The sequence below is a fragment of the Procambarus clarkii genome, chromosome 66, assembly GCF_040958095.1.
Source record: "Procambarus clarkii isolate CNS0578487 chromosome 66, FALCON_Pclarkii_2.0, whole genome shotgun sequence".
Classification (NCBI taxonomy): Eukaryota; Metazoa; Arthropoda; class Malacostraca; order Decapoda; family Cambaridae; genus Procambarus; species Procambarus clarkii.
Window position 1 is genome coordinate 24,214,410 of NC_091215.1, and position 16,910 is coordinate 24,231,319.

The 16,910-nt window shown below is 42.0% G+C and overlaps 1 protein-coding gene and 1 long non-coding RNA gene across 2 annotated transcripts; both read right to left on the reverse strand.

Annotated features, from left to right (window-relative positions):
• Positions 1–610: 610 nt before the first annotated feature.
• Positions 611–9,836, reverse strand: LOC123769280 (uncharacterized). The gene is made up of 5 exons (XM_045760375.2): positions 8,930–9,836; positions 5,097–6,279; positions 4,345–4,532; positions 2,843–3,021; positions 611–927 (listed from the first exon to the last, which is right to left on the reverse strand). The coding sequence occupies exons 2-5, from the start codon at positions 6,065–6,067 to the stop codon at positions 757–759; spliced, it is 1,509 nt and encodes a 502-aa protein (XP_045616331.2). The 5' UTR covers positions 6,068–6,279; positions 8,930–9,836; the 3' UTR covers positions 611–756.
• Positions 9,837–10,286: 450 nt separating this feature from the next.
• On the reverse strand, positions 10,287–15,315 carry LOC138355144 (uncharacterized). Its single transcript, XR_011223862.1, has 3 exons — positions 15,030–15,315; positions 11,892–11,960; positions 10,287–11,745 (listed from the first exon to the last, which is right to left on the reverse strand). It is a non-coding gene; the product is annotated as an uncharacterized lncRNA (long non-coding RNA).
• Between the last annotated feature and the right edge of the window lie 1,595 nt (positions 15,316–16,910).

Sequence of the window (16,910 nt, forward strand, 5' to 3'; positions counted from 1 at the left end):
TTTTTTAATTTAATAAAGATGGTGTTACAAAGTGCTGAGCTGTCATATGTTCATGGCTGGCTTTAGTCAATAGGCCTTCCGCTGGTTAATTTATTATTAGTTCTTACTTTTCCAAATTAGTCGTCACTGGGAAGCTATCGTGAGAATTATATCCCTCAATGGTCAATGACAAACAGCTGAGAATCTTGCATGGTTTTCGGTCTTGTGATAAAAGTTGATAGCTGTGTTGCTCGAGCCATAACCTAAATCAGACTGATCATTTTGTCTGGTTTGAGTCATCCCCCGGCAGTATATTATGACAAGCTGACACTCAACCTTACATTAAACCCAAACCAGTAAGTGTTCTCTTCACATGTTTGTGAATGTGGTCCAATAAAGACATCTATGTACTTTTGTTGACATCACAGTTACGTGTCCTCCTTCCCCTCAGCACATAAAATCAAATTCAAATGTTTATTCAGGTAAAAATACATATAGAACTGCAGCTTTACTCATATACTTCTATTACCCTTGCTTAATAAGATGCCTTTCTTATGGTTAATGGCTGCAGATGTACTCGACTTCCTCTCCTAATGCCGTCACTGACAGCCGTGGGCGGTGGGGTGGGCGGCAGGTCACCTATGGAGACCTCAGGTGCCCTAGCTGGACGGAAAGGCAGCTTCGGGGGCGGCAGGGCAGGACGAGACGCCTCAGGCAGCTGCCGGAGCCGCCCGTGGCGCTGACCCACCGGCCCCTCACTCCTGCAGGCTATAGGAGTTATTTATGGTTTTGGCGGTGTCGACAGCGGAATACGTAGCGAGGGAGCCGCCCACTATTTGAGGGCGGGCAATGGCGGCTGAGTGTTTGGCCTCGGTGGGTGTGTTGGCTCTGGCCGGTGTGACGAAGCGGCGGGGACAAGCTCTCCACGGAGGACATACGGGACATATGCTGCAAGTAAGTTATACTCTCTTAGACTCACACTACTTAAACCTTAGAGACACCAACATTGTTTATATTCAAACAGCTCAAAATACTTATTATGCAGATGGGAGGTGAATTTCAGTGATGAGTGCTGATACTTTGATATAACAAAAGATTTAACTTAATATAACAAAAGTCAGAGTTGATTTTTTTTTGTATTGAGGCTGGTATTTTCCCCCCTGATTATTAGATGAACTAGTTTTTTATTTAGTTTTTGATTTACATTGAAATCTTTCATATAGAATAGGGTAGCACCACACTGCTGTGTATACCTAAGCTTGTATAATCAATAACTATAGATTCCGCGATATATCTTATCAATCCAAAAAGGTTTTCTTATTCTGAAATTAAGGCTACTAGCCCACAGCATGTAGTTGAATAAACAAGCATTATTTTGTTGTGTTTAACCACAGTTCGTGCCACTGGCTGGTTGGTCAACACATGAACGGGAGCATCCGGGGATTGGCTCCTTGCTGATCGATGATGATGAAACTGAGTCACTGGCCTCTGTGCCCTTCAAGCACGCACGTGTACACATAAACACACACGCACAAACACCTATTTACACCAGCTTCCAATAAATGTTTAATTCAGTTTTTAGTAATAATTTATTCAGTGCATGTAGGCTAAAAATATATTTGCGAAAGGAATAACGCTTGGAAGTTTCAGATTTAAGCGATGGTAGTTATACCAGGCGGCGGTTCAGGCATTGTCAACATATGCCCTCAAGAGGTTCAGCTTGAGGGGATTGATTGAGTGACCGATGAAGATTAAGCCACCCAAGAGATGGCACGGACATGAATAACCCGTAAAGCCTAAGGTCACTTCGGAGTTTCTATATACCCTGCCAAGCTTCAGCTAGCTTGGTGTGGACCAGATATGGACACGGCACTCAACTTTTGTCTTTTTTACATCAACACATCTATATACTTGGTTGATGTACATGCACCTGCCAGAGCCGATTTTAGGAGGCTGTTAATGTACGCCATGAAATAAATAATAATCTCTGTACCCTAGCAAGAACACTGCTCCAGCAGGTAAGATACAGGCAGGACTGAGACACATTCAAGTCCCCTAATTATTTTGTGTCACGCTTCACCAAAGTTCAGAATGAACTACACGTCGGTAAATGTCATATTGCAACTATCTCCAATATGAACACTGATCAAGAGGGAGTTTTGAATTTCTTGAGCCAGGCAATTAAGACCATTATCGATTATGTTTCAGCATTTTGTGACGATCCGTAAAAGAGTAAGCAATAACATTAGTCGTGGGGTGTCACTCGATCAGTCAGGCTAAGCACCGCTTAGTCTGGCTACTTCCTGGATGGGTTGAACCTAACGGGCTTACTGTCCCCGACAATAGTATACAAATATATGAGTAACAAAATTAAACCTTTTTAAATCTGCCCCATACATGCTTTGTTCCATACTATAGCCTCTGATCCAACAATATATATTATTGTCTTGTATTCTACCTGAATTTACCTGAGGGCCACTAACACTCTAGTGGTCTCGACGAGGACAGGAAGCCGGCGGATCGTCAAAAGTCTCCCGATTTGCCGTGATGATTTTTTTCCAGCTAGATTTTAAAATTTAACAGTTTTGGCATTTACGGCTTCGGCGGGTAGGTAGTTCCATGGGTTTATTAACCCTGTACAACCATTCTCTTCGGAATGTGATACTGACAGTAAAATTATTAACATGGGGAGGAAAGAGGAACAGCACCGACTGAATGTTAAAGGTATTTTAATAAAATAAATAAGTATCAGAAACTGTACGTATCTATAAGGAAGTGCCAGATTAAACAGTGAGTGCACAATGATAGTGTAATAGTAGAAGTCTATACTGGATCTGCGACTAAAGTTACCCATGGTAGTTACCTTATCTAAGTGACCTGCTCTCCTGCCATGACCACTCTGGGAGAGATCGGGAGCTGAGGTGGCCTTCTGCAGGTCTCTGGAGGGAGAGCCCGGAATACCCGGCAGGTCATCCATAGAGTTCAGACGGCGCAGGCGCGGTCGTAGAGCTCGGGCGCGCTCAGCTATGAACACTGACATGTCTGCAGGCAGTGAAAGGCCTTTGTTGTTGTCTTTCCTGTTTGTTTCATGCCATCATTTAAACTAATACCTAGGATTAGCAGTCGACTCATAACCGATTGGACCGGGGTTCGATTCCCGAGCAGGACAAGACGTTTCCTTACATTTGATGCAGCTGTTCAGGGGAACCCAATATTCCTAACGAACTTCCTGTGCCCAATAACGGGAAGCCTTCCTGCCTCAGTTTTTATCCTTTCTCAGCTATTATTCTACTAGCCTACGTCAGCTATTATCCTACCTCCGGTCGGCCGAGTGGAGGGAGCCGGTCGGCCGAGTGGACAGCACGCGGGACTTGTGATCCTGTGGTCCTGGGTTCGATCCCAGGCGCCGGCGAGAAACAATGGGCAGAGTTTCTTTCACCCTATGCCCCTGTTACCTAGCAGTAAATAGGTACCTGGGTGTTAGTCAGCTGTCACGGGCTGCTTCCTGGGGGTGGAGGCCTGGTCGAGGACCGGGCCGCGGGGACACTAAAGCCCCGAAATCATCTCAAGATAACCTCAAGATAACCTCAGTATTGTATCCAAAATAGGAAGTTATCCTACTATAGTCGCAACCTCAGCTGTTATACTTCATCGGATGATGCAATACTACCTGCTACCTCAACTGTTATCCTAGTAGCTTACCTCAGCTGTTATCTTAGTAGCCTACGTCAGCTGTTATCCTAGTAGCCTACGTCAGCTGTTATCCTAGTAGCCTACGTCAGTTGTTATCCTAGTAGCCTACGTCAGCTGTTATCCTAGTAGCCTACGTCAGCTGTTATCCTAGTAGCCTACGTCAGCTGTTATCCTAGTAGCCTACGTCAGTTGTTATCCTAGTAGCCTACATCAGCTGTTATCCTAGTAGCCTACCTCAGCTGTTATCCTAGTAGCCTACCTCAGCTGTTATCCTGCTAGCCTATCTCACCTGTTATTCTACCTCTCAGTCGTCATATTACCTTCTAATTCTCTCTCCCACTTTTGACAAGCCCCCGGCTTTCTGTTCCCGTCGAGGCCACTAGAGAGATAGAGGCCCACAAGTAAACAGATAGGCTCACACCCTCATGCAGTTCCCATGTCTGTAATCTCTTGCCTTGCTTAACCTGTTTAATGACCTAAACCTCTTCTTTAGCTCCATCATGTTCCGGAACACGATATAATGCGTGCAGTGGTTGCTAGCTTATAGGGAAATCACAAATTGTCAAACTCGGCAATACAGCATAATGCTACGTCAGTTTAAAATGTTTACATCTGATATTTATAGTGTACAGTATTTTGTCAGTGTTTCTGACAAGCTACGGAAGTACTCACCCAGGTCGAGGTTGTGGGTGTAGTTGACTGAGAGGTGAAGACCAGCTGGGGTGGGAAGCACAGCAGAGAATATCTTGGGTTCCTTGCTGGAGTCGCCTAGGCCGGAGGCAGGCGGGTCCTGGGGCGATAGAGGGGTGAGGCGGCGAGGGCGCGTTACCCCTGTTCCTCCTAGTTGGTGTGGCGCTGGCCTGGATATATGAGGCACACTCTAAGCAGCACAACTCTAGTTACAGCCCCGCTCCTGTGCCAGGTAAGTCCACTACGGGCTCACCATAGCCCGTGCTACTTGGAACGTTTTGTTCCCAGTAGCTGAATATTAAACAACAACAACAGCAGCACAACTCCTCCACTTACGGGCTTTTCATGCCCGTGCCACCTCTTAGGTGGCTTAATCTTCATCAATCATCAATCAGCCCAACACTGCTACCATCATTTGCAAGGGTTCCAATAACTTCCATAGGCCTAAATTAGTGTATGGTTGATGTCTTCAAAGGTTAAATCTAGAACTACAATTTTGTGTTTAACTATTGTTCGTATCTAGGAAGTAATTAATAATTATTTTATGGGCATAGATGTCTGTGTCTGAATCATATTTGTTAAACATTGTGTTAACCAGGTTAAATATGGTCAAAATCATACATAACTACTAGACATATTACTTGGTAATCTGCAGGGAATTATGAGTCGTATTTGAACTATAATGACAAGACACGTTAGCAATAACCTGTGAGCAAGAATTCTATGAAGCTGACCTGGTGTTGGCGAGGGTGTCGGGGCGGTGATGCCACTCCTGCCCGAACACCTTGTGACGACTCTCCAGATACAGCGCTGCAAGTGTCAGCAGATCCAGGTCCCCACCAGCGCCGCCACCTGCCATGCCACTGCCACCACTCGACTCCCCAGAGAGGTCCAAGTCCTCTTCCCATATTTGCAGACCATCGTCTCCATAGCTCCTTCTCCTATCGTTCCCATTGTCGTAGCTCTTCCGTCGACTCCTTCGTCGGGGCGAGCTTTCTTCGTTACTTTTTCGTCGATGTTTGGGTCTCGGAGATGTGTCTAAGGGATTGAAGACAGTAAGAGGCAATCGGGTGCCAGCACTAGCAGGGCCACAAGGAGGGGTTTTGCCCTCGTGGCTCCCATGACTACCAGCTGATTTGGCTTGATGGAAATTGTTTCTCAAGGGTACCTGTTGGGTCACCCCTGCGATCCCGTTCGTAGGCCCTGGCCGCGGCAAGTGTTCCTTGCGGATGTTTTTACTCGGAGTGTCCTCAGCACCTTCTGGCTGGCCGCGAACTTGCTGGACTAGGTCATTGTCTGCATCCTGGGAGTGAGCGACTGAATTTTGACGAGTCTGGCCATAATCTGCCTCACTTGTGATAGAGGGTAAGAGGGTGAGAAGCATGAGGTTCTGGTACCTCTTGAGCTCTCGCATCATGTCAGGGTCGTTCGCAAAACGGCGCTTCGACAGTTCACCAACACTCTTATTGATTACCCCGTTATTAATAGCCCCTCCGTTATTGTTTATCCCTCCGCTATTAATAATTCCTCCGTTACTCGCAATACCTCCATTGCTAGTTATACCCCCATTACTCGTTACTACACCGTTTGGACTCGCTCCAACAGGAACTCCTCTTGTGGCGCTAGGTTCAACCCGAGCACCTTCTTTCATAGCCCCAACTATACTGTTGCTCTTGGCAGGAGCTGCAGTGCGTCGCACTTCCATCTCATAAATCTGCGAGGTAATAGTGGTGGTGTTGTGATCTGTGCTGATGGCCGCTGGAGGCGCGTGTTAGTGCTGGCAAAGCCTGGTTCAAATGCTGGCCTGTCTCGCTCACTCTCGGGGGCCGTAACCTGCATTCGCCCCAGCTCGATAACCCTTGCATCATTCACGCTCGACAATCCGCTGAGTACATATCGCCTCTCTGCAACATGAAACTGAAGAATTTTTATTAAAGATTATCTATACTACAAGAGAGAATGCGTGTTTGTCTTCAAAAGTTGAAGGTCAGACGCTTATGGCTAGCCTACCCAGATTTGTAAGGGGAAATGGTCTGAGGTACAGAACGGACATAGGCTGGTCGAGGTGGGACTGAGTTAAATTATTTAAGAAATATTAGTAATTATTCACTCTTCCCCCCCCCCCCCCCAGTCGATCTCACGAATTCAGTTCTAGTCAAGTGTGAAATATTGGTTGAGATGCCGGAAGAGTTTTTCATCAGAAAAAAATCCTTAAACAATATAGTTGCTTCATTGCTCCCTAATATTATACATTAGGGAGCAAATAAATTGTCATAAATTGTCAACAATGGGTTGAAAATTTATATAAATCGGGCGTGGATCACCTAATTCTCTTGTGTTCCTGTGGCAGCCCAGAGAAGGCTTAGAGATGAGTCAAAAAGAAAGACATCAGTAAAAACTGACGCTTTTGTGACACTCATTTTTGAGTATTTATTTATATATATACAAGAGTTCTTACTTAATAATCTATACGTTGCTACCATATATCACCTCTGATTCGTCTTTCCACTAGGGTGAGTTTGAGTTTGGTTAGCCTTTCATTGATGGTGAATCCGCTCAGCATTTGGGCCAAGCCTAGCCACAATTCTCTCTGATAGTTTAGACTCACGTGCATTTGTAAGTACATGTATGTGCTTGAATAGAGAGATACTAATAGATATAATCTTGACGTATGGTAAGTGGAATACAAATCTGTGCTATATTCCGTGACCATTTAACCTTTCAACGATCTCGCAACAAAACCAGACAATTCCGATTTTTCCTGGAACAGGACGACGTAGATCTTGGCAGCAGCAGATGGCATTCTGCTGGAATGTGGGCGGGAATAGGGAAAGGTCATGCTGCAAATAAATTAGAGAAATAGCCTAAGGCAAAGAGGGAAGGAAAATCGAGGAACATATATTACGGGACAACACACCCGCCACATTATTCAAGTATGACCACAGTCTGGATTTCCCAATAATAATACAGTGTTCTAGGAGTGATACATATGTGTGCATATATCTTCTAGGAGTGATACATACGGCTGCCTTTCCTGGTCGTTACTTTAAGAAGGAAATCATGCTGCAGGCATGATTAGAAAATCGCTGCTGCACGCAACAGACCTTTACTTGGTTGTTGGTTTAAGTGGTTGTTGTTTTATCTGGTAGTCGATTTACTTGGTTGTTGTTTTACCTGGTTGTTGCTTTACCCAGTTGTTGTTTTACCTGGTTGTTGCTTTACCCAGTTGTTGTTTTATCTGGTTGTTGTTTTACCCGGTTGTTGTTTTACCTGGTTGTTGTTTTACCCGGTTGTTGTTTTACCTGGTTGTTGTTTTACCCGGTTGTTGCTTTACCCAGTTGTTGTTTTACCCGGTTGTTGCTTTACCCAGTTGTTGTTTTATCTGGTTGTTGTTTTACCCGGTTGTTGTTTTACCCGGTTGTTGCTTTACCCAGTTGTTGTTTTATCTGGTTGTTGTTTTACCCGGTTGTTGTTTTACCTGGTTGTTGCTTTACCCAGTTGTTGTTTTACCTGGTTGTTGCTTTACCCGGTTGTTGTTTTACCTGGTTGTTGTTTTACCTGGTTGTTGTTTTACCCGGTTGTTGCTTTACCCGGTTGTTGTTTTACTTGGTTGTTGCTTTACCCGGTTGTTGTTTTACCCAGTTGTTGTTTTACCTGGTTGTTGCTTTACCCGGTTGTTGTTTTACCTGGTTGTTGCTTTACCCGGTTGTTGCTTTACCCAGTTGTTGTTTTATCTGGTTGTTGTTTTACCCGGTTGTTGTTTTACCTGGTTGTTGCTTTACCCGGTTGTTGCTTTACCCAGTTGTTGTTTTATCTGGTTGTTGTTTTACCCGGTTGTTGTTTTACCCGGTTGTTGCTTTACCCAGTTGTTGTTTTATCTGGTTGTTGTTTTACCCGGTTGTTGTTTTACTTGGTTGTTGCTTTACCCAGTTGTTGTTTTACCTGGTTGTTGCTTTACCCGGTTGTTGTTTTACCTGGTTGTTGCTTTACCTGGTTGTTGTTTTACCCGGTTGTTGTTTTACCCGGTTGTTGCTTTACCTGGTTGTTGCTTTACCTGGTTGTTGTTTTACCCGGTTGTTGTTTTACCCGGTTGTTGCTTTACCCGGTTGTTGTTTTACCTGGTTGTTGTTTTACCTGGTTGTTGCTTTACCCGGTTGTTGCTTTACCCGGTTGTTGCTTTACCCGGTTGTTGCTTTACCCGGTTGTTGCTTTACCCGGTTGTTGCTTTACCTGATATTATTAATCAGATGCATCTAACGTAAGTGTGGTAGTTCATTTCAGCTGATATAATACAAATCTGAACACATTGGGTTGGCATAAATACAGTTTCTAATGTTCTGTTTTCATAATGATTCTTTAAGTAACAGCTAAAGTTAAAGTGCAAAGCTAATCTCTGAAATGTAAATACCCCAAAAAAGTCAACTTGTGATAAATCTGTCATAAATAATCACAATCTAAGTGACAATTCAAAATCGATATATTTCTAATTGTGAATATTTACTTAAGGAAATGTCATAGGAATGTATCTAAAATCCTTACTTAAGGCGACAACAATTAAGAGACTTACAGTGTCACACTTGTGGTCAGCACAGTCGGCTTACAATCGTATGGTCCCGGGTTTGATCCACCAGCAGGATGCCTTTGGGAGTTTGTCAACTGTTGTAGGTTACATCCTAAGGAAGGTCAGACATTGGCCTAGGGGAACCTGTAAATTATATTGGAGAGCAGCAGTTCACTCAGTTCAAAGTGTTTTCCAGCTTCCAGTATTGGTCTGGAAGGAAGAGTCCAGGATAGCTTCTATCACATGTATATCCCCCCAAGACGTCACTCCTCCCTCATGGGCTATTCGTATTGGAGTTAATCAAACCTTAAAGTAAATTTCAGATTATTCCATTTACACAATTTGTATTTTCTGATTCACGTTGCACAGTTCTACTTGCCGTTTAAAGATTATATTACTCTCGTTTTCTAGTTCCAGAATGTGGATTTACAATTCATTGAAACAGGACGCTTAGTTACGCAGCAGAGACGAATACCTCGGCCACTAGTGTATTGGCTTGTAGCCTAGGTAACCAGTTCATGACAGTGTCAGGACACTCTCACCATTGCCACTGTCTACACCTTCGTCATCTTCTTTCACCTCACATATATCATCCTTCCTCAGCTCGGCTACGTATGAGGCAATGATATGAGAGTGTTTGGGTGTTTGTTGTTGTAACGGCGCAAGACACTCACAGTCGCGCGGTCATGAACGAACTGGCAGGGAGTTGATGGTGTCGACCCCTCGTTGTGTGCGGCGCGAGTCCCAGTCAGTGTCCCCTCACGTCAATGTCTCCTAACATCACAGTATCTCCCCTCACATCACAGTATCTCCCCTCACATCATAGTATCCCCTCACATCTCACTGTCTCCTCACATCACAGTGTCTCCTCACATCACAAGAGCCTCCTCACATCACAGTATCCTCCTCACATCACAATGTCTCTTCACATCAGTGTAAAATCTCACACCACACTGCTTCCCCCCCCCCTTCCTTATAGAAGATAAACATGCTTGAGTTTAAACCAGCTTCAGTTCTGATGTTTAAATTTACATGATAATTTATTAGAGGAATTGTGAGTCTATAACGCCTGTCTCCTTCCAGATACATTGAAGGGGGAGACATCTGGCTCTCAACAATAGTGATAACAGTTACTAATACAGTATGCAAGTAAACCCTATATCAATATTGTATTACAATTATCAAATAATAACTAATTGGTCTGAACTTGTGCCGCGGTTACTGTCGCCCTGACCCCGTTAGTATGATCTGCAACAGTAACCCCGTTAGTGGTACCTGCCGCTGGAGTTCAGTTCTAAATTATGCATGTCAAGCGTAGTAGCGCTTCTGATAGTTACCCCGTGGAATAATAGTAAACTAGGCATGATTTTAGACGGTATATTCAGGCATCAATATACATAGTATATTCATTCTTATCAATATAAAGTTGGTTAGATCATGTTATATTCAATCTTATCAATATACAGTTGGGCAGATGATGATATATTCATTCTTATCAATAGACAGTTGGTCAGATCATGATATATTCATTCTTATCATTATGCAGTTGGTCAGATCATGATATATTCAATCTTATCAATATACAGTTGGGCAGATCATGATATGTTCAATCTTATCAATATACAGTTGGTCAGACCATGTATATTCATTCTTATCAATATACAGTTGGTCAGATCATGATATATTCAATCTTATCAATATACAGTTGGGCAGATCATGATATATTCAATCTTATCAATATACAGTTGGGCAGATCATGATATATTCATTCTTATCAATATACAGTTGGTCAGATTATGATATATTCATTCTTGTCAATATACAGTTGGGCAGATCATGGTATATTCATTCTTATCAATATACAGTTGGTCAGATCATGATATATTCAAACTTATCAATATACAGTTGGGCAGATCATGATATATTCATTCTTATCAATATACAGTTGGGCAGATCATGGTATATTCATTCTTATCAATATACAGTTGGGCAGATCATGGTATATTCATTCTTATCAATATAGAGCACAGCCATCCCACTCTTACCAGCATCCATTACGCTCCAGTCAGTCAATTGCAACTAGTACAACGAAGAATTTTGTTAAGTACAATATTAACAAAGATACTCAGGTTGAATATTAACTGTTAACAGTAACACTCAGCTAATGACGTAATTTTTAGTGAGCACTATTTAACTTAGTAAAGGCACTTGCGTAATAGTTAACTTAATAATACAGTAATAATTTAAAAAAATAATAATAATCGTTAACATTGATATTAGGTTGGATATTGAACCGTTATTGATCACAAGGAATACTGTTTGCCGGTCAACATCTATGACATTAGCATCGTTATTTAACTTAACATTGACAGCAAGATTGTCGCTGAACTGAGAACAGTAACCCCGTATAATGTGCAGTCTTTGGCGGTCACCGCTAACATTAGGCTGCAAAAGAAAACGCGTCCATTCTGTTTGTCCAGGATACGCAGCCACACCCGCGTCAGTGTGTTGTTTGTCCAGGTTACGCAGCCTCATGTGACAACGTGATAATTAAGGTCAGGTTGAGAGTAAACTACACTAAAGACGATGTTTCTACCGGTGATACGGGCTTTATCACAACTAACATATATACAGAGGTTAGGTTAGTGAGTTTCTGCAAGGTCTTAGAAAGTGGTCTTGTTATGCTAAGTGGCGAGGCTAGATCTTGGTGCACCAGCCTAAGACTGTGTGGTGTACCTTCTTCACCACCACCAGGAAGGTCCCGCCAGCACCCAGCGCCAGTCCAGAAACCAGCAGCCCCACGCCAATCCCCGCAAGATCACCTGAGTCAATGACAATACACTTATCTATTACTTAAATCCAAGTGTCAACAATATATAATAAGCACTCTAAGAGATTAATTTAATGCATACAAGGGCACAAATGATTATTATTTTAGTGATCCTTCTAGAGGCGGTACAGTACTCACCGGACGTGTACAGGTCGCCTGTGTTAACCGGGTTCATGGTGGCTGTGGAGGTGGAGACGCGGTCAGTGTCTGCAAGTAACACTTTATTTAACACTCACAATAGTGTGCTTCACTGCCTTACCATCTTTCCCCTTACCATCTTCCCCCTTACCATCTTTCCCCTTACCATCTTCCACCTTACCATTTTCCCCCTTACCATCTTCCACCTTACCATCTTCCCTCTTACCATCTTCCACCTTATCATCTTTTCCCTTACCATCTTCCCCCTTACCATCTTCCCTCTTACCATCTTCCACCTTATCATCTTTTCCCTTACCATCTTCCACGCCCGGCACACTGAAAAGTCATTTAACACCATCCTACATTTTTGACATGATATTCTGAGTGAGCTCGCCAGAAGTGTTATTGTAGTGTGGGCTGCATTAGAGGTCACTTATCCAAGACAAAGTAATCTGTACTGTTTCAAGATCATACGAGTGCAATTAGAATAGACTAACCTAAAAACCCCGCATGAAGGTGTCCCCAGCCAGATTTAATTGACAAACCCATCCTCCTATTTAGTGTGTTTTTGTAACTATATGGACAATCGTACATACATTGACGTAATGGACAATTAAATTGTAGAATTTGGTATTATTTTAGAACCCGGAAAAAATTAAGCTATAAGCCAAACTTAAATATTCCTAGGCCTATTATAGCACATATATGTACAATATTAGGCCTCAGAAAGCGTGTATTAGGCCCAGGATTGTTAGGCTAAGATAGGTTTAGTTTTATTAGCAACATAAGTACAAAATCTTCCAATTTACCTAAATTCAATAGTAACAAATTCTACTTTCTATTTGTACATAACGTCAATATATGTACGATGGTCCACATCATTACTATAAGTAATATCTAAACAGGAGGTTGGACTGTTTATTTAATGGATTAATCAATACACTGTTTAACTGCGCCTGTGACGCCTCGCCCATAGCAGCTGTGAGCTGCAGTCCCCCCTCAGACACTCGCTGCCAGGTGTATGACTTCATCAACCTCACACTAGAATAATAAGCCAATAACAAATGTATCATAACAAAAAGACTTTATATGCTATTTTCAATATTTATAACTGAATATTGATAATTTTTATTAAAGAGACTAAAATAGACATTTTATTTTGTACGATAGAATAAAGGGATAGTCAACCCGTTCTCGCACTTGCTTATGGTCAATATTTTGCTTATTAATAAGTACTGTATATGCGAAATATACTAATTTATTGTGAATATTTGAGTTTACCTGAAAAGTTGAATAGAAAACCACGACCTAACGTAACCTTCTTAGTATGTTAAGATAAGCATTTTATTGCTTCTTAATTACAATTAGTACTTAGCCTATACCTATATTATATTACAGTTTTATAAAAATATTAAAATAAAACTAAAATATTTATATAAATTGTAAAGCAACTCAGGATATTGTCAAATTTTGTATAAAATCTCTATTGTTTAATAAAACTTAAAAACAAATCCTAAAATTTAAAACTTGTGTCTAGCAAATTAGTAGGAAGTGTTAGTGCCTTTGAAAAAAATATAACTTGGAATATACCACATATATACTTATTCATATGCGAAATATTGACTATAAGTAGTAAGTCATGTTGTCTTGTGCGAGAATACCCTTTCAACCTGGATTTATAGGCGCTACATCTGGCAACTTTGGGCTGCATTCAGTGCAGCTCAACCACTTGTGCTGGACGGTAGAGTGACGGTCTCGCTTCATGCAGGTCAGCGTTCAATCCCCGACCGTCCAAGTGGTTGGGCACCATTCCTTTCCTCACCCCCGTTCCATCCCAAATCCTTATCCTGACCCCTTCCAAGTGCTTATATAGTCGTAATGGCTTGACGCTTTTCCCTGAAAATTCTCTGTGCAGCTCAGACAGGTGCCTTGAGGAGAAAGGTGCTTTTCAACTTTGAGGAAAATCAAAACTTCTTTGTGCAGTCCCTTTGGGGAATGAGAAACTATCTACTCTAGCACTGACATTGATTGAAGATATAATGATAACAGACATGAAGGATTCTAATGAACAAGTAATAAACCATTTTGCTACATTGCAGAGCTGACGCACTGATTGCATTTTCAAGCTTCACCACCTCAGCCACCCACACCACCAACCTGACAGTGACGACTCCTACGGCCTACAGTACGTATAAGGTATGTTTATTAATGTCTTTCTTTAATTATTTTTCTTGTAATTATTTAATTTATTTAATATTATTATGCTGTTAAGTGAAGGTTGCAGTGATGGGAGAACCTCCGTTCTATTTTTCCACAAGCCGCCACTGACTGTGAATATAGTAAACTAAACGAATACATCGTTAACTATGTTGATGATGGAATGATTAATACCCCTGAGTGTAATATCATTAAACACTATTCTTAGCTGTGTATTAAATCCTTCAGAACTGGGGAGTTGTTTGTAAAATTCAACTATTCGAGCATGAGTATGTAAACAGATTCATATACCTGGGTCTCCAAGTCTTATTACTGTATGGCTATGTAAGCAAACTCTGGCGTCAATGTTAAGTATTTAGTAATATTATATAAAGAATTATTATATAAAAAAAGGTCTTCGAGTTTTCAAAGCTGTGTTATATCATTGTCGGTTGTGGTGCCAACATGCTGTACCTGGAATATCTTATATACTATAGTTAATTACCTTTGTTTTTTGCACTATATGCTTGCTCTAGTGACTGAAAGAATGCTTTGAAAACTTTATAAAATGTTTAGCGAAATTATGGGGCATCATCCTCGGGTGTTTGTGTACTACAAAGGTAATTAACATTGCCAATGAACTTAATATCCCAAGCGTCATTGGTCAGGTTACTGAAATTAATATTTCAGTTATTAAAATATTAAGGAAAACTCATCCCTGACCCTTGAACAGAAGCCTTGCAAACCTTCTTTGTCGAATGTCAACATCCTGCAATAACGTAGCCTAATACTGTACATCAACCCGATAAAAAAGGAAAATTGTGAGATGCGAACCACTTTTCTCTAGTTAATAATTATATCTGAAAAAACTGCTACGGTTAAAATTTTTATTATTCATTGTCATTTGATTTGATTTAAGCTATTTGTTTAAGATGTACTTACAAGTAGTAGCCGTTGTAGTGCTATGGCCTGATGTAGTGGTGGTTGAGTGACCAGGAGTCGCGATGGTGGTAGTTGAGTGACCAGGATTCGTGATGGTGGTGGTTGATGGTGTGGTAGTTGAGGTGCAGTCCGGTTCAATTACCGGGGCGAGTGAACCAATGTACTGCCACCAGGAGGAAGGTCTGAGGAGCAGAGTTTAAGAAGCTGTTTCGCATAGTCTTTTTTCATTTGTATTTAGTTCTATATTTGTCTCAATATTTCTCACTCCTTATCACGTGCTGGCTGCACCGACCTGACCGTCGGGCTTGTGTCCCTCGAGGTTGATGCTGCCGTTGTTGACGGCGGCGCTGATGTAGGTTTTGGCCTCCCTTCCTGGAGTCATGTGGGTGTAGAGCTGAGGGTCGAGCTCGCTGATCTTCGGGTGGCGGTAGAGCAGGACGAACTCCACCCACACTTCCCCGCTCGCCTCACTGATGGTCTGAGGGCCCCAGCGAGATCAATACCACTCAGGCAATGAGAACAGGAAGATTAATGGAGGAGAAGGAACCTCATGTCAGTAATGGTGTTGTGTTTTGGTTTTTCCATTTTTTCAGGGGACGGGAGCTTGCTAGGCAACAGTTGCATCCTGGGACAGATCAGTTGATGACTTAGATCTAATCTATCAACTGACATTTCCCAGGATGCAACCCACATCAGTTGCCTAACTCAAGAATATTTAGTTACTGCTAGATGAATAGAGGTGTGAAATTTAAGGAGGCTTGGCCAAACGTTTCGCCCTGACCGAGAATCTAAACTAATAGTCCAATCGGTTGTGAGCCAAATGTGTTGCCTACTCTGCCAATTACATATTAAGGTTTTAAATAACATTTACAGATATCTAAGAAATAGGAATATATTTAATACAAATTTATAAACTATTAAATAAACAATTGTATTTTCTTAATACTACAATGATATCTAATAACTATAGTCATACAGTATACTATTATTATCTTGTTCAACTTATGTGTAATATAATTAACTATTCATTTATTTCACGTAATGGGTTCAACCAGGAGAACCAATTATATTGTCCTTTATCTCTCCTGGATACTACATGGCATGCTTAAGCATACACTTAGGGTTGTAGAATGGAAGCATAAGTAACCTGCCCTTGTATTCTAGTTCAGTAATACCATCCAGGTGTCTGCTGGAGAGCGAGAGTTTGCCAGGCACGGCTGACACTTTACCCCCATTGTACATAAATATTTGTTGTACTATTCCAAAGACAAAAATATGAACAAGGCGTGAAGCGAGAGAAGCGCATACGCAGATTGGTCCCCTTCCCCCTGTCCTACCCGTCCTGTTCAGTGTATATTCACAGTATTCTTTAGTCCTGAAGTATGTTGAAGACTTGTCTACTAGCTGGTTGGTCAGTAAGATCTTTCTGAAGACTTGATACACTTCCCGAGACTTATAGGTACCTTGAGCCTCCACATTTAAATTGTTGAGGATGTGATTACCTTGACTCTGGTGATCCTGATGACGGAGACGCGGCCGTAGTGAGCTAGCTGCGTCTGCCAGTGCTCGTTAGTCAGGGAGGACGTCAGCAGCGGCGTCCATACCACCTCCGGCCACGATGAAACTGTTGGTGGCGGAGGTGAGGTGGTCACACCTCGGGTCATACCTCAAGTCACACTTGTGCTCTTAACAACCCGTCCTCTCGAATAGTACATCTCATTTTGATGTAAAAATCCTTAACGTCAAAATATGATGTACAATAAATCATAGCGGCTCGCAAAATTGATAGGCTGTCACGTTTCCCATTCGTGGGTCTTAGGTTAGGTTCTGCCAATTTAGTATACCATTTTTGTGTCGTGACAACTCAAGAGGACGGGGTGT

Excerpts from the sequence above, each read along its gene's own strand:
- LOC123769280 (XM_045760375.2), bottom strand. The coding sequence starts at position 6,067 with ATGGAAGTGCGACGCACTGCAGCTCCTGCCAAGAGCAACAGTATAGTT. Across the intron at positions 4,533-5,096 it reads GACACCCTCGCCAACACCAG|GCCAGCGCCACACCAACTAG; the intron begins GTCAGCTTCATA and ends TCATATATCCAG. Across the intron at positions 3,022-4,344 it reads CACCCACAACCTCGACCTGG|ACATGTCAGTGTTCATAGCT; the intron begins GTGAGTACTTCC and ends CACTGCCTGCAG.